Below are 17,334 nucleotides of genomic sequence, written 5' to 3'. Positions count from 1 at the left end.
ATGCAAAGAGAAGGGGGATGAGTGAGGAAAGGGAAAGAGGCAGAGAAGGGGGGCAGTGCAAGGAGATCCTGCCAGGAGAAGGCGATAATGCATGGAGAGGGGGAACGGTGCCAGGAGAAGGGGACAATGTAAAATGGGACAGTGCAAGAAGAGGGAGAGGACGCAAGAAGGGACAGTGCAAGGAGAAAAGGATGGTGCGTGGGGGTGATACACGGGAAAGGCGAGGATGCAAGAAGGGGACAGCACAAGAAGAGACTGGTGCCAGGAGAAGGGGACGATGTGACGGAAGCTGCCCTTTGTCCCGGCCGTTTCAGAGCCGGGATTAGCCGGCACATCTCAAAGAGCCCAAACTGTGCTAATGTCTTCACATGTCTGCCGGGAGCCCGGGCCGCGCCGGCGGGTTTAACCCGCTAATCTCCCGTGCCGGAGAGTTTATTGCAATCAGCCCCGAGACAAGAGGGCTTACTGGGGGTGTTTTAATATCGCCCGGCTGGGGGCCGAGCTGATTGCGGGAGTTAAGTTGTTCTCAGGACACCTTTAATCCGCTGGGAGCTGGCAGCGCTCAGCCCGCGGCCGCCCCGGGCTCCTCCTGGGCACCGGTGGGGGACCCATTCCCGCTCCAGGGGATGCTCCCACGGGGTCTGCCCAGCCCAGACCCCTCTGCGGGGGGTGTCCGACCAGGGGAATGGTTTAATTAAAACCGCAGGGCTTGATTGAGGTGTTTAAAATTTACTTTTATACGAGATTAATTAAGCCACGTCCCTCTGGCACTTTAAATTTGACCTGGAGGTTTTTCTCATGATAATCCTTGAGGGGGTGGCCAGTCCTTGGGGGCTCAGGATGGCTGTGTTCCCTCGGGACAGCTGGGTGCCAGGGAAGGCCATCCCCTGTCCCCCTCCCACTCAGTGATTGAACCCGTTTGCAGGTTCTTTAGGGTGGGGAAGGGACTTTGTGGGACAAAGCAGGAATTACTGGAAGAGCCAAACCCCTAGGTCTGACACTGATCATGGGGTGGAGGTGATGGTTTGCAGAAAAGCTGGATTCAATCCAGGTCATTCTATGTCCTGCCAAGCCCCTGCCAGCCTGGACATCATGGAAAGGGGGTAGAAATACAGTTTCTTTCCCACTGGAAGCATCTTCCTCCCCAGTCCAGGGAAGAGAAAGTCTTGCAGGTCAGCCCGGCCTCTGGCAGATCAACTGGTGTTGTGGATTCCCCATCCCTGGAGGTTTTTCAACTGAGATTGGCCGTGGCACTGAGTGCCATGATCTGGTAAAGGGACTGGAGTTGGACCAAGGGTTGGACTTGATGATCTCAGAGGTCTTTTCCAACCCAAGTGAGAAGAGCAACGAGGCTGGAGAAGGGAGTGGAGCACAAGTGCTGTGGGGAGAGGCTGAGGGAGCTGGGGGTGTTCAGTCTGGAGAAGAGGAGGCTCAGAGGTGACCTCAGCACTGTCTGGAACTGCCTGAAGGGAAGTTGTGGCCAGCTGGGGGTTGGTCTCTTCTCCCAGGCACTCAGCAATAGGACAAGGGGGCACGATGGGCTCAAGCTCTGCCAGGGGAAATTGAAGTTGGAGAGCAGCAAAAACTTCTTTGCAGAGAGAGTGCTCAGGGATTGGAATGGGCTGCCCAGAGAGGGGGTGGATTCCCCATCCCTGGAGGTTTTTCAGCTGAGCTTGGCCGTGGCACTGAGTGCCATGATCTGGTAAAGGGACTGGAGTTGGATCAAGGATTGGACCTGATGATCTCGGAGGTCTTTTCCAACCCAACTGATTCTACGATTTTATGAACTGGGGCACATGGATTGGGATCAAAGCCAGGCACAGTGACTTGGCACTGTGGAAAATAAAGAAGATGTTTGGAAAGGTCTTGGGTTGTACCAACCCACCTGGGACAGAGCCTTGGCTCCTCTCATCCCTCAGGAAAGTCTGTGTATAAAAGAATAAGAATAAAGGATAAAAGCTCTGTGTCCTTACCAAACTCCTCCATACATCCCAAAGATCCTGATAGTCCCTAATCCATGACTTTCTGAGAGACACTGGTGTTTCACCTGTCTGCAAAACCCGAGGTGGCTTTCAGTGACAGATAATTAAAAGGAAGTGAGAATTAAGCAGCTTTATTAAGAGGATAAAGGTTATCTGCCAAAGATGCAGCGCTGAGCCCTTCCCGGCAAATCTCCTCTCTCCACAGATAAGCAGGAGTCTCCTAGGACGGGTGGGATATGGGATGGGTGAGAGGGATGTGTCAGGAGAAGCGTTTTCCCAACGTGAATGAGATGGATGGGTGGATGATTGGGGATGAGTGCAGGGTGCTGGTGAAGAGGTGAAAATGGGTGTCTGGATAAATGGGATGGGATTCCGATGGAGAGATAGGAGGAGGGATAACCAGGTGAAGCTGCAGCAAACAGGTCCTTCAGGTCCCCCTCCCTGCTCTCCTTCCTGCCAGGATTATTCCCGCTGAGCACGTTGCGACTGATGCCGGGTGTTTGCAGGATGGCACCTTTGGATGCTGGAGCAGCAGGATCTCTCCAGCCGCTTTTCCAGGCGCCTTCTGCATCCCTTCCCGGAGCCGGGAGCCCCATTCCCCTCTGCCGATTGCCCCTTCGTGCCCTGTGTTGGAGGGGGGATGGTAAATGGGATTACCGTGTGCCAAGGAAGGGCAACGTGCCCTTGGCAGACGTTCAAGGCAAAGCCCGACCCGAGCTGGGACACGGGATGTCGGGCTCGGCCGTGCGTGTTTCCAGGCTCCATCCCATCGTGTAATCTTGTTAAATGGTCAGGGAGCATTTCCCCTGCTTGTCCCTCCCCTTTAATTCCCGATTGAAACATCAAATAAGTTTCCCGAGGCTGCTTTGACTGGTTTGAGTGGAAATTATATATATATATAATAATAAAGCAAAGACATCACGAGCAATGGGAGGAAATGGCACCACATCCCATATTTTGCAGGTTTTCCGAGACGAATTTGCCCCAATTTGCCTTGCACAAAGAGCAAAGGCACTGAATTTTTACATTAAATTCACTCCTGGATGCATGAAAATAAGGATGGAATGGGGTGACCTGCCTGGAAATGCAGTGGGAAAAAAGAGAGACTGAGGACACCCCTCGCAGGGGCCAAAATCTCCGGGTTTAAAAAAACCCTCTGTATTTAAACTAGTTTTGGTGAAATTAGCTGTTATGAAAAAGAGGGGGGGAAAGGATGAAAATTGCGCCATCGCCCACTTTGCAAATCGTTTGTGACACAAAATCCCTTGTCCCTGGGGCATCCCAGTACGGATGGACCGGGATTCCATCGGAGGGGGTGGCTCAGGCACCAAACACCCTCTGCACGGGGTGATTTTATTTTAGGAGTTGATTAAATCATCAAATCAAGTAAGCCCTGATGCTATGGGATAAATACGGGGATCCTGAAGGGACTGGCAGGCACATAAAGTGCTTCCCAACTGTGCCAAAACCTCCTCCTGGGTGTTCTTTGGGCTGGGATGTTCCTGTGCCTCAGTTTCCCCGGCTGGAGACCTGAGTGGGTACAGCCTTGGACACTCGTGGTGCTGACCGGGTCTGATCCCGCTCCCACTCGGCATCCCCGCGGAAATTCGAGCCGGATCCAGCCCTTGGATCTGCCCCATCCTTCCCCCACTCCATCTCTATTGATTTAATAAGATGGAGAGGAATTAACGGGGCCGGAGCATTGGAATAATGAAAGATGAACAAAGGGGCAGCGCTAGCAAAGATGCTGCCAGCTTTTAATGATGAGGCCGGGCAGATCCCCCGCCAGTTGTCCCTTTGGAGTGGCGATTAAGAACATACTGTTATTGTTAAGGCAGAGAGATAAATCCCTGCACCGTTTCTGATGTGATCAGCCGGGGCTTCTCCCTGCAATTTGTGATCCTATTGTGGACGGTGTTTGCCCTGGGCAAGGAGAGTCTGGGAACCACTTATGAACCATCCTTTGGTCATTAGTCTCCTCATTAGGGGAGAACAATGTGGGAGAAAAAAGATAATTGAAGGGAGCAGCGGGCTGATGGTGCACTCAGGCCCGGCCCGGAGCTGCCTCAGTGCTTAGTTTGTTTATAATTCCCAATTAATTTTAAATGCGTGGGTTTAGGATGCTCTTAATACCTGGAATTGCCACCTCTGTGAGTAGAATCTTCAGGTCTGTGAGTGATGGGAAGACCACGGAGCATCCTCCGAGACCTTGGGTATCGGTTCATTTTTGGGGGATCATCCCAACTTTGCCGTCAGTTGGGGTGTAGCCCCACGGAATTATGGAATTACAGGGTTGGAAGGGACTCTTGAAGGCCATCTAGTCCAACCACACCATGGGCTTCACTCATGGGCTCAGCCCACGCTGTATTTGGAGGGACTCCAGGCAGGTGGAGGAGCCCCCGGGAGCTGGGAAAGGTGAGAGGGATGGGATGCGGCGGGTCCCGCTCCCTCTTTTCACATCGGACTGAGACATGAGGCCAGATGTGACACCGAGGAGTGGGACATCGAGGAATGACCCCGCTTGGATCAGGGATATCTCCTCATCGAAGGCTGGGGCAGAATCCAGTCCTGCTGAGCCTCATTCCAGCGGGAGCTCCATCGGGATCCTGCCTGGACATGCCAGCCTGGGTGATAAATCAGCCCGGGCTGAATGAAGGACTCCGTGCCCTGGGGAGGAGGAGGAGGAGGAGGAAAAGCCGTAATTCCTCAGGATGCTTGATATTATCAAGTGCTAATGAGACCTGGATGGGGCTGAGGTGCTTTGCAGGCCATTATCCCAAATTAACCTGACAATGAGGCCGGGGAGCGGTGTCTGAAGGACGGCCGGGGTGTGTATTGCCTGTCTGGGGCTGGGGAGGGCAGGACGCGTCCTCTGCCTCACCCCTGCAGCACAAACCACTGGCCTTGCCTTTTCCAGGGATAGTTTTCCATTGCATTAACACAGAAACATGGCATGGTTTGGGTTGGAAGGGGCCTCGAAGGTCATCCAGGGACAGGGACAGGGACAGGGACACCGTTCCACTAGACCAGGTTGCTCCAAGCCCTGTCCAAGCTGACCTTGGACATGTTGAATTGGCTCCTGGGGAGGTTTGACAAGCAGGAGACAAAATTAAGTGGCAGAAATGGAGAGAAGGGGGATGGTCTCTCTGCAGGCCGGCGTTTGAGATAACATTCTTCTAGGGAATTCCTACATTTCCAAGTTCTCCTCTCCATCCCATGCTGCTACTGACACTGAGCTTTCCCAGGAGGACATTTCGGGGTGCCCTTGCTCTTGTCACCTGCAGCTGGGCCTCCCCTTGCCCTGTAACACCCTCAGAAGGTGGGGTGGTGCCATCCCTCCTGCCCTCAGCCCAGCTTGGGGCTGCCAGTGGGACCCTGAGAGATGCCAAAGATCCAGGAGGCAACTTGGATCCTCCTGCAAACAGGAGATGGGGTTTGCCAAGAGCAAAGACACCACCAGCACCTTGTTCTGGAGCTCCCTGGAGCTCCCCAGGACCTGGCTGAAGGTGGGAAAGCCAAGGCAGGCTGGCATTTTGGCACCCACTTCCAGGTGTTCCCAGTGCAGAGAGCACCCACTGTAATTACTGGTAGCAAAAAAAAAAAGTTGTATTTTATGGGCTTTATGAACAAGTAACATGAACATCCTCCTTGGATAAACCCCATGCTCCTCTTTTCACAGATTAATCCCCATTCCCTTCTCTCTGGAGGATTCAGAGGGATCCACCTTGGAAATGGGCAAAACACCAGCTCAAGGAGCCACAGATTTGAGGACATTCCTAATTGCCTATTATTGGTTTCTGGACTATTATTATTACTATGGATTATTATTTATCATTACTAATTGCCTATTATTGGTTTCTGGATTATTATGTATTACTACTATGATTATTTATTATTACTATGGATTATTTATTACTACTATGGATTATTTATTATTCCTATGGATTATTTATTATTCCTATGGATTATTTATTATTACTATGGATTATTTATTATTCCTATGGATTATTTATTATTCCTATGGATTATTTATTATTACTATGGATTATTTATTATTCCTATGTATTATTTATTATTCCTATGGATTATTTATTATTCCTATGGATTGTTTATTATTACTATGGATTATTATTTATTATTACTATGGATTATCCCTGCAGAAATGGCTTTAAAATTATGACACAAGACTAAAAGCCACATTTCGTGTTCAGAATCCCATTTTAAGGGAACTTTTGTCTTAAAAGACACAAGCTCATGATTTCAGCCTCCTCAGGTTGGTGGTACCGGGCTAGTTCCTAATGAGCACGATCACACGGCTGCCTAATCACCAACAGGAGCCTCGGGATTCAACTTCTCCTAAAAAAAGGATGTTCCCGATCCAGAAGATGTCGAAGCAGAAGATGTCGAAGCAGAAGATGTTGAAGCAGAAGATGTTGATGCAGAAGATGTTGATGCAGAAGATGTTGAAGCAGCAGATGCTGATGCAGAAGATGCTGATGCAGAAGATGTTGATGTAGAAGATGTTGAAGCAGAAGATGCTGATGCAGAAGATGCTGATGCAGAAGATGTTGATGTAGAAGATGTTGAAGCAGAAGATGTTGATGCAGAAGATGTTGAAGCAGATGTTGATCCAGAAGATGTTGATGCAGAAGATGCTGATGCAGAAGATGCTGATGCAGCAGATGTTGATGTAGAAGATGTTGAAGCAGAAGATGTTGATCCAGAAGATGTTGATGCAGAAGATGTTGATGCAGCAGATGTTGATGCAGCAGATGTTGATGCAGAAGATGTTGATGCAGAAGATGCTGATGCAGAAGATGCTGATGCGGAAGACGCTGATGCAGAAGATGTTGATGCAGAAGATGTTGATGCAGAAGATGTTGATGCAGAAGATGTTGAAGCAGCAGATGCTGATGCAGAAGATGTTGATGCAGAAGATGTTGAAGCAGAAGATGTTGATGCAGCAGATGTTGATGCAGAAGATGTTGATGCAGAAGATGCTGATGCAGAAGACGCTGATGCAGAAGATGTTGATGCAAAGACGTTTCCCCACTCGCAGGAGGACTCACACCCCGGCTCACAGATGCACCAAATCCCCGTCACGTTTTCGCGTGTGCTCGCTGTGGGTTTGGGGAAATTTCCGCCCCCTCTCTCTCCCCGCTGGGATGGTTTTTGCGGCTGGAAAAGGGATGGAAACGGAGCCAGGCTCTCCCCACCGACGGAGAGGCGAGGTGTGAAATTTCTCATGGGCAAACAAGTGAGAGCCGCGGGGTGCCCAAAAGAAGGGGGGACAGAAAAGATGAAGCGGCGAGGGGGGAGCGAGGAGGAGGAGGGAAAGCAGCAGCCAGGGAGGAACAAAAATCCCTAAAGCACCAACCTGGATTGAAGAGTGGGGCGTTTTCTATGGGGGGATTGTAAAATGCGCTCTCTCTTTCCCCTTGGCAGGGGGGAAAAGGCCCCCCCTCTATGTGATAGTCATTAGCATCAATTAGCCCCGTTTGAAGTAGGCAACATCTTTGTCTCTTTGCAAAAAAAAGAAATAAAAAAACCTTTCAGGGAGCCCATAATAACATCTGGAGCGAGGAGAGGCTGAACTCAAGTTCCCCACTTTCATCTCTTGTCGAGGGACTTGGAATGTTAATGCAGCCTCATTCTTTAATGGAGTTATCAGGAAATGCTTTTCACCTCCTTCCCTTTGCTCAGGGGGGATGTTTACAAAGGACTGGGGGGCTCTTGGGGGTTTTTTGGGTTGTTGTTTTGTTGTTGGGATTTTTTTTTTTACCCTTTCCTTAAGAAACTCCTTCTCCCTTTCCCCTTTTATTTTCTACACTCTTGCAAAACCAAACTGGAATAAAATGCAGTTAAGAGAATATTGTCAATTGAAAAAAAAATATATAAAGTAAAATGGAATATTTAAAATAAAATAATCACACAAAAAAAAAAAAAAGGAAAAAAGAAAAGAAGGAAAAAGGAGGATCCCATCCTTTCATCTCTCCACCTTGGAGGGGCTGGAGCTGGTGTGGGCAGGGGGTCCCAGCCCGAGCCCCCCTGCTCTGCCTGGCTATTGGGTGCTACATTTCCCAAGTCATTACCAGCGAGTGAAAATTTCCAGCTTTGCCACCGAAATGCATTAGCTGAGCACACACAGCGCTAATGGGAAACAGGGCGCGTCATTAGGCAGCGGCTTCGGCCAAGCGGGACAAGCCGAAGGGAAAAGGCAGCCCGTGGGGTTGCTGTTTGTCCATCCATCCCGGCGGTTCCCTGTCCGTCCATCCTGCTGGATCATCACCCCCTGCCCTGCCCGCGGCTGTCCCATCCCATCAACCTGAACATGGATCTGCTCCTTCAATAACCGGAGAAGCTCCGACATCGCTTTTCGCGGGAATCCCAGTCACGACTTATGATAAAGAGGAAAAAGAGCTGATTTATTTAACAATATTTTAAGAAAACGTCCCAAAAACTCATATAACGATGCGCGAGTTCGATCCCACACACCCTCTGTGCCAGCAAACCCAAACGCTGTGAATCTCCACGGAGTTTTTATCTCCGTGGAGGCTCTTTTTTTTTTTGGGAGAGGCTTCGGCACTTGCACAGCTTTGAACGTGTGATTCCAATTAAAGTCGAGGTTCCGCGGCGGGATCGGGGCTGCCTGTTTGGATAAGGAGCAATAAAGCAGCAGCTGTATTTATTCACTTATTTGGAAGCTGCTGTGGAAGACAGGATGCTAAAAGGCAGGGGAAAAAAAAGGTGTTTTGAAGGCAAACTTGAGGGGCTCTTTTGTCTCCTGTGAGCATCTCTCTTCCCTGAGGATCCCGTTCACCAGGGTGCTTCCTCACAAGCAGGATAATCCTGCCCGTGCATTCCCATCTTTTCCATCTGCTTTGAAATGCTCAAAGATATAGAGAATTTCATAACTGTTTCTACGGCTTGGGCAGGGAAAAGAAAGTTTAAAAGGCATGAATCCCTGTTTAAGACAGGCTTTGCAGGATATGGACCGTGAGCCTGTGCATGCAGAGATGGTTAATCCCAGGTTATTAAACCACAGGGGATTTTTGCTCCGTGTTTATTAACCTGGAGACTCCGGGATTTCTCCATGTTTGCACACAGCAAAGTGAATTTTCGGTGAATTTGGTGAGATCTGAGCAGGAATCTCACCTGGGAGAGGTGTCTGTGCCACCCACAGCTCCCCATCAGACCCCAGGGATGAGCTTGGCTCCGGGGGTGTCACCCAGGGCTGGCACCACTTTCCACAGCACAGTCACCTCGTGTCCTGTGAGAGCTCCCGAGGGGCTTATCCTGTATCCCAGATACACCTGAACAGGTTCACACTGACACATTCCTCTTGGCACAGTGGCAGGATGGGCTGGCACAGCTGGTCCTGGGGTCTGTCCATGTCCTGTGGGGTCTGTGCCCTGAGGGGCACGGCCAGGGGGAGGGTGTGGGTGTTCCTGTGAAGCCTGGGGGCATCAGGGGGAATTTGGGAGTGGGGGTTGGAGTGGGAGCTGTAGGTATCCATGTGGGTGTCCATGGGGAAGGTGAGAGTCCCAGAAGGGTTTTGTGGAGAAGGTGACAGTCCCAGAAAGGTTTTGGGGAGAAGGTGAGAGTTCCAGAAAGGTTTTGTGGAGAAGGTGACAGTCCCAGAAAGGTTTTGGGGAGAAGGTGACAGTCCCAGAAAGGTTTTGGGGAGAAGGTGAGAGTTCCAGAAAGGTTTTGGGGAGAAGGTGACAGTCCCAGAAAGGTTTTGGGGAGAAGGTGAGAGTCCCAGAAAGGTTTTGGGGAGAAGGTGAGAGTTCCAGAAAGGTTTTGTGGAGAAGGTGGCAGTCCCAGAAAGGTTTTGGGGAGAAGGTGAGAGTTCCAGAAAGGTTTTGGGGAGAAGGTGACAGTCCCAGAAAGGTTTTGGGGAGAAGGTGACAGTCCCAGAAGGGTTATGGGGAGAAGGTGACAGTCCCAGAAAGGTTATGGGGAGAAGGTGAGAGTTCCAGAAGGGTTATGGGGAGAAGGTGTAGTTGGCCATGAGGAAGAGAGGAGGTGTCTGTGGTGGAAGGAGCAGGTGTCCATGTGGGGGTCTATCCAGTATGGATGTCTGTGGAGTAGGAGAAGGTGTCCATGGGGAAGGAGGAGGTGTCAGTGTGGGGGTCCATGAGGAAGGTCCTGTTATCCATTGGGTGTCCCTGGAGTGTCGGTGTGCTGGTCCAAGGGGAAGGAGTGCAGGTTGCTGTGAGGGAAGGTCCAGGTGTCTGGGTGGGTGACAGTGAAGGTGACAGCAGGGAAAGAGGGGTGCCCATGGGGGTGTCGGTGTGGAAGGAGGGGTGTCCATGGAGGAGCTGGCAGGGAAGGAGAGGTGCCTGTAGGGATTTTGGCATGGAATCTGGGGTGTCCATGGGGCTGTCAGTGGGGAAAGAGGGCTGGTCATGGAGTAATTGAGTGTAAAAGGGGTGTTGGTGGGTAAGGAGGGGTGTCCCAAAGGGTATTGGGGTAGAAGCTGGGACGGCCATGGGTGTGAGTGTGGAAGGAGAGGTGTCCATGGAGGTCCTGGCAGGGAAGAAGGGGTGACCATGGGGGTGTCAGTGGGGAAGGAGGGGTGTCTGTAGGGGTTTTGGCATGGAATCCAGGGTGTCCGTGGGGCTGTCAGTGGGGAAAGAGGGGTGGCCATGGAGTAACTGAGTGTAAAAGGGATGTTGGTGGGGAAGAAGGGGTGTTCATGGAGATGCTGGCAGGGAAGAAGGGATGTCTGAGGGGTGTCTGTGGAAGGAGGGGTGTCCATGGAGGTGCTGGCAGGGAGAAGGGGTGACCATGGGGGGTCTCGGTGAGGAATGGGAGGTGTCAGTGTGGAAGGAGGGGTGTCCATGGTGGAGCCTGAAGGTAAAGAGGGGTGTTGGTGGGGAAGCAGGACGTCTATGGGGGTGTCCATGGAGGTGTTGGTGGGTTAGAAAGCACGTCTGTGGGGGACAAGGGGTGCCCGTGTGGAAGCTGGGGGTGTCGATGGGGAGGCAGGGATGTGGATAGCCAAGCAGAGGTGTCGGCACGGGACAGGGGTGTCAGTGGAGGTGCCGCTGGAGGCCAGGGGGGTGTGGGCAGCCCGCGCAGCGCCCCCGCCGCCTCTTTGCATAGGAGCCCTCCATAAAAGCCGGCGGGGCCGCGGCCGCCGCACCGGCCCGGCCATGCTGCACAGCCCGCCGTGCCCCCGGCCCGCTCCGCCGCCCCAGAAGACCCCCTTCCACATCGAAGCGCTGCTCGCCCGGGACCCTCCGCGCCGCGGCCCCGCCGCCTCCATCCCCTCCATCCCGTCCGTGCCCTCCGTCCCGCCGGCCCCGCGCTGGCCCCCGGCCGGACCCGCTCCGGGAGCGCCAGCGGGGCTGGGGCCGTTGCCCGCCGGCTGGGGCTGGAGCTGGGGCTGGGGCGGTGCAGGTGAGCGGGGGGACCCGGGTGGGGCGGGGGGTGCGTGGCCGGGGCGCGGAACGGGGATGCTGCGGGCGGAGCGGGGATGCGGAGCGGGGATGAGGACGGGGATGCGGAGAGGGGATGTGGACGGGGATGCTGCGGGGGGAGTGGGGATGCGGATGGGGATGCGGACGGGGATGCTGCGGGCGGAGCGGGGATTCAGACGGGGATGAGGACGGGGTTGCGGACGGGAATGCGGAGCGGGGATGCGGAGCGGGGATGCTGCGAGGGGAGTGGGGATGCGGATGGGGATGCGGACGGGGATGCTGCGGGCGGAGCGGGGATGCAGACGGGGATGAGGACGGGGATGCGGACGGGAATGCGGAGCGGGGATGAGGACGGGGATGAGGACGGGGATGCGGACGGGAATGCGGAGCGGGGATGAGGACGGGGATGCGGGGAGACCCCGCCGAGCGCTCCCGCACCGAGGAACAGCGGGACTTGGGTCACCCAAAATCGCTTTATCCCCCGCACTGCAGTTGTAGTTTAATTCCCTGCATCCTCTGAACGAGCCTCGAGGTGGAGAGTTGGGCTGGGGCTGTGGGACTTGAAGGAGGGAGAGGAAAAACTTTCCTTAGAGTTGCTCTTCCCTCTGTAAGTGATGCATATAGCGAGACCAAAAATGAACGTTTTAATCTTTTGAGAGTTTTTGTGCTGCAAAACAATTTCTAACACACTTGGTGTCTTTAAACACTTTTGATAAAGAGCCTGTGGTTAATTCCTGAAAGATGCTACAGGATTTTACTAATCCATCGTCCAGAAATTTGCAGAATATCAAAGTGCACAGTTTACATTTGTGATGAAGTCACAGACTTGGAATAGTTTTAATAATAAACTGATAAACCTTAAAATAGACTCCAGCACCTGGTACCAGATACCTCTGCCCACGGCAGAGGGTTGGATCTGGATGATCCTTACGGAACCTTACTGGTTTTCCAACCCAAACCAGCCTCTGATTCTGTGATAGTTCCATTTACCCCCAAGATGAAGTGTCTGGGTGCAGTGAGACCCCAGTGACACCATTTACACCACTCAGTGGAAGATTTCAGGATGGGGACAATCCCTCTACAGCCACACGTTCCCCCATCTGTATTTTATGAGTGCTTTTATTTCTCTTTTCATATATTAGAAAGACACTTCATTGCCTTTGTCTTCATCACAACCACAAAAACCTCCTGTAATTTCCCAAGGCCTCACCCCCCAAATTCATTTTTCTACCTCTTCTCCCAAAGTCGCCCTTGCTCCTCTCTAATTTTGCCTTCCCTGCATTTTTTCCCACGCAGAAGTGAAACCACCAAATGTTTTGCAACACATGACCCCAAAAACTGTTTGGAGTTTTAGTGCAAAAGCATCTAAGGAAAAAGGTTTTGTTGTTCTGTGGGTAATGGATGATACTGACTGATCCATCAGGATAATTTTATGTCACTTTATAAGCAAACCCATCAATTTATTTTAACAAAATACCTCCACTCAGAATATTTTTCTTCAATTGAACTATTTGTTTTAGCATTCAGAGCATGATCATAGAATCATAGAATCACAGAATGGATTGGGTTGGAAAAGACCTCCAAGATCATCGAGTCCAACCCTTGGTCCAACTCCAGTCCCTTTACCAGATCATGGCACTCAGTGCCACAGCCAAGCTCAGCTGAAAAACCTCCAGGGATGGGGAATCCACCCCCTCTCTGGGCAGCCCATTCCAATCCCTGAGCACTCTCTCTGCAAAGAATTTTTTGCTGCTCTCCAACTTCAATTTCCCCTGGCAGAGCTTGAGCCCATCATGCCCCCTTGTCCTATTGCTGAGTGCCTGGGAGAAGAGACCAACCCCCACCTGGCCACAACTTCCCTTCAGGGAGTTCCAGACAGTGCTGAGGTCCCCTCTGAGCCTCCTCTTCTCCAGGCTGAACACCCCCAGCTCCCTCAGCCTCTCCCCACAGCACTTGTGCTCCACTCCCTTCTCCAGCCTCGTTGCTCTTCTCTGGCCCCGCTCCAGCCCCTCAATCTCTTTCCTCAACTCAGGGGCCCAGAACTGAACACAACACTCAAGGTGTGGCCTCCCCAAGGCAGATCTTGCTGTTAACCTGCAGCCAGGCCCATATTTTATGTGTATAAGGAACTCCTGATGCTACAATATTCAGAAATCAAAAGTATTTTTCATATTTTTTTACCTGCTTAGCATAACTATTTAAAATATTACTTTTTTCACGAATTGTGTTAATCTCTGTATTGTATCAAACACACAGGTATGAAAACATAGTCAAACAATTGGCAGAGCTATTTCCACACAGTGTTTCAAGTTGAAAATTACACTCTCTATTGTGCCAGTATCAAAGCAGAAAAAAAAATGTGACGGGTGAAATGATTTTAATGATGAAAATAGTTTTAAGTGCAATTACAGCTGTTAAGCTGTCAGGTCTCCATCCCACAAATCCTTAAACACACGCAGAACTTACACCTAATTAATGGAAATAAGTAGGTCAAGGTGCTGGTTTTTGCCTGGAGAAGGTGACAACATCAGTCATTAAAGGAGAGATAAGTAGTGGGTGTGAATTGGGATCATTGTGTGCAGTGTTTCCATAAAAGCTGAAGAAACTTGGCTTGTCACAATATTTGGAACAGCAATGATGAGAAACATTAATGGCCTGATCCTGCCAGTGCAGTGGGTGCTTTCTACATGGAAAATCCCAGTCGGTTGTTACCGGTGGGTTATTTTGGAGTTAACCCAGTGGAATCAGCCGGGCAGGCAGGTCATGGAATCACAGAATGGTTTGGGTTGGAAGGAATTTTAAGGGACCAACCCTTCCCCTGGACTCTGCCTTGGGGAGGCCACACCTTGAGTGTTGTGTTCAGTTCTGGGCCCCTCAGTTGAGGAAAGATTTTGAGGGGCTGGAGCGGAGCCAGAGGAGAGCAACGAGGCTGGAGAAGGGACTGGATGTGGCACTGAGTGTCCTCTGAAACACCTCCAGGGACAGAGAATCCAACATGTCTTGATCCAACCCTACTGTGATCACCAGCCCAGGGCACAGAGTGCCAGAGTGATCCCAGTGGGGTTGGATCAAGGGTTGGACTTGATGATCTCAGAGGTCTCTTTCAACCCAAGTGAGAAGAGAAGAGCAACGAGGCTGGAGAAGGGACTGGAGCACAAGTGCTGTGGGGAGAGGCTGAGGGAGCTGGGGGTGTTCAGCCTGGAGAAGAGGAGGCTCAGAGGTGACCTCAGCACTGTCTGGAAGTGCCTGAAGGGAAGTTGTGGCCAGGTGGGGGTTGGTCTCTTCTCCCAGGCCCTCAGCAATAGGACAAGGGGGCACGATGGGCTCAAGCTCTGCCAAGGGAGGTTTAGGTTGGGTATCAGGAAGAAGTTCTTTCCCGAGAGAGTGCTCAGGCATTGGAATGGGCTGCCCAGAGAGGGGGTGGATTCCCCATCCCTGGAGGTTTTTCAGCTGAGCTTGGCCGTGGCACTGAGTGCCATGATCTGGTAAAGGGACTGGAGTTGGACCAAGGGTTGGACTTGATGATCTGGGAGGTCTTTTCCAACCCAATCCATTCTATGATTCTGCAGTGAGCAGGAACATCAGCTGGATCAGGAGGAGGGAATTAGAAAGGAGAGATGTCACTGCTCTTAGTCAGGTGCCAGCTGGTCCCCTGGTACTGCATTGTATGTTAATTTATGGTGATTATTGTTATCCTCAGGCCACAGCTGGAGAGACAGAGACCAGACCCACTTGTTAGTCCTGCTAATCCCTCTGCACACTGGGAACTTTCCTGGGAGCAGAGGAGCAGGATGTAGCCCTGCATGGGACTGGGTCCTGGCCACTGACTCCCTGTGCCCAGGGAAGGGTAAAAGCAGGAACCAGTCAGGAGTGAACTCCCCACACTTTAGACATTTGTGGTTTGGGGCTTCTGGAGACAGAGCTGGGGTTTTTGTTATTTGCAGCTCTTGATGGACTTTATTATCCTGTTGCAAAGGTCCCGTGCAGGTGAAGGTCAAATTCTGCTCCCTCATCTCCCTCATTAAGATTTCTAAACTGAGATTTCTAAGATTTTTCAACTGAGCTTGTCCGTGGCACTGAGTGCCATGATCTGGTAAAGGGACTGGAGTTGGACCAAGGGTTGGACTTGATGATCTCGGAGGTCTTTTCCAACCCAATCCATTCTAGGATTCTGTGATTCTTTGGGTCTGGCTGCATGTCCAGGGGGTACCAGAGGGTAAATTCACAGAACAGGTCCCCAAAAGATCATCTGCTCCAACCTTTCATGAGAAAGGGAGCCTAGATGAGATTATCTAGGTAGGGACAGGGCAGGGACATCCCTGATTTTTTTGGTGCTCCTTTCTCCCAGCTCCTTAAGTGAAAACCCTTTCAATTTTTGGCACTTTCTCACAGGTCTGGAGTTGTCTCACTGTGTGGGGACCAACTCTCTGGGCCCTGCTGGGCCCTGGAGGTCTGGGGGGCCCTGCAAGATGAAGAGGGTCCGCACTGTCTTCAAACCAGAGCAGCTGGAGAGGCTGGAGCAGGAGTTCCTCAAGCAGCAGTACATGGTGGGCACGGAGCGAGTGGACCTGGCTGCGACTCTGCACCTCACAGAGACTCAGGTAAGGAACAGGTGGCACCAATCTGGACCTGGGCTGGGCTGGTTTTCCTGCTGGGAAGTGGCAGTGGGAGGAGGACAGGGTGCAAAATGCCCCCTTGCTGTAAGATTACATGGAAGGGATGTGCCTGGAGAGATGGGTTTGGATGGTGGGTGGATAAGATTTCTTAATCCATGAAGTGGGACAAAAAGCATTCAGGAGCACAAACGTCTTTGGGTTTAGTTTTAGCTGGGTTGGACTCATGGATCTGCATTGTTTTGGTCCTGGGGAGACAATCTGTGCTTCAAGGGTCCTTTTATAACACTGGATCTAATTATTTTCCTGCTCTTCCCAGTAAGTTCCTGCCCTTCCCAAAGCAAACTGCTTGTTTATTGTGGAAAGAAGGAGCCAGGTGGGATCCAAATTCAGCTGGGGAAAAGGAAAAGCAAAGCAAGAGCAGTTCTTGTTTATTGTGGAAAGAAGGAGCCGTGGTGGGATCCAAATTCAGCTGGGGAAAAGGGAGAGCAAAGCAAGAGCAGTTCTTGTTTATTGTGGAAAGAAGGAGCTGTGGTGGGATCCAAATTCAGCTGGGGAAAAAGGAAAGCAAAGCAAGAGCAGTTCTGGGGGGACAGGGGCTAGTTGGGGGTCTCATCATGCCCTCTGGAAGTTGCAGTCCTGGGGGTGGGTTCAGTGGCTCCTTAGGGAGCTGCTTCCTCCACTCCCCTGACCAGAACCTCCCAGGGGGCAGCTGCATCCCACTCTCCCCTGGCCCTTTTCCCAGCACTGCTCTGCCATCCATAGTGTCACCTCCTCCTTCTCCTTCACTATTCCTTGAGGGCATGACCCCCTTTTGAAGGAATTCTGCTTCCTTGGAAGCACGTGGCATTGGAAAGGTGCTCCTGGAGAGCTTGGCTTCAGCTGTTCCATTTCCCTGCTAGGTGAAAGTCTGGTTCCAGAACCGGAGGATCAAATGGAGGAAGCAGAGCATGGAGCAGAAGGTGGCAAAGCTGTCACAGTTTGGGGTGGTCCAGCCTGCGACCGCGGACTCCACGGACATCAAGGACCACGAGGAGGACACGGTGGATGTGGAACTTTGAACAGTGGAGACTGAGCTGCCATTGTTGCTTTTTGATGCCTGGGGACATGTCTGTGCTGCTTTGGTCCAAGTGAGACCAAATCTGAGAGCTGGAACTACAGGACTAAACTGCAGCCAGTGGGGAGGAACCCTCTGAATTTATTTGGTTGCTGTTTGGTAGCCACGTGCTGTTAATTCTTGGGCCTTCTTCACCAGGCTGGTGGTACTTGGTGGCAGGTGATCTCCTGTTTGCTCTTGAAGCATCACAGCAC

General features: G+C 51.6%; 1 protein-coding gene across 1 annotated transcript; it reads left to right on the top strand.

Annotated features, from left to right (window-relative positions):
• The first annotated feature begins 15,810 nt into the window (after window positions 1–15,810).
• Window positions 15,811–17,084, top strand: LOC139671973 (homeobox protein not2-like). Its single transcript, XM_071555274.1, has 2 exons — window positions 15,811–16,011; window positions 16,926–17,084. The coding sequence occupies exons 1-2, from the start codon at window positions 15,880–15,882 to the stop codon at window positions 17,082–17,084; spliced, it is 291 nt and encodes a 96-aa protein (XP_071411375.1). The 5' UTR covers window positions 15,811–15,879.
• The last annotated feature ends 250 nt before the right edge of the window (window positions 17,085–17,334 follow it).

This window comes from Pithys albifrons, chromosome 5 (genome assembly GCF_047495875.1).
Source record: "Pithys albifrons albifrons isolate INPA30051 chromosome 5, PitAlb_v1, whole genome shotgun sequence".
NCBI lineage: Eukaryota > Metazoa > Chordata > Aves > Passeriformes > Thamnophilidae > Pithys > Pithys albifrons.
Note: the sequence above shows the minus strand (reverse complement) of the source record. Positions and strands in the feature narration are given on the sequence as shown.

What these genes read in the sequence shown, in the direction of transcription:
- LOC139671973 (XM_071555274.1), top strand. Translation starts at nt 15,880, where the DNA reads ATGAAGAGGGTCCGCACTGTCTTCAAACCAGAGCAGCTGGAGAGGCTG. An exon ending in TGCACCTCACAGAGACTCAG is followed by an intron (nt 16,012 to 16,925) that starts GTAAGGAACAGG and finishes TTTCCCTGCTAG; the next exon opens with GTGAAAGTCTGGTTCCAGAA.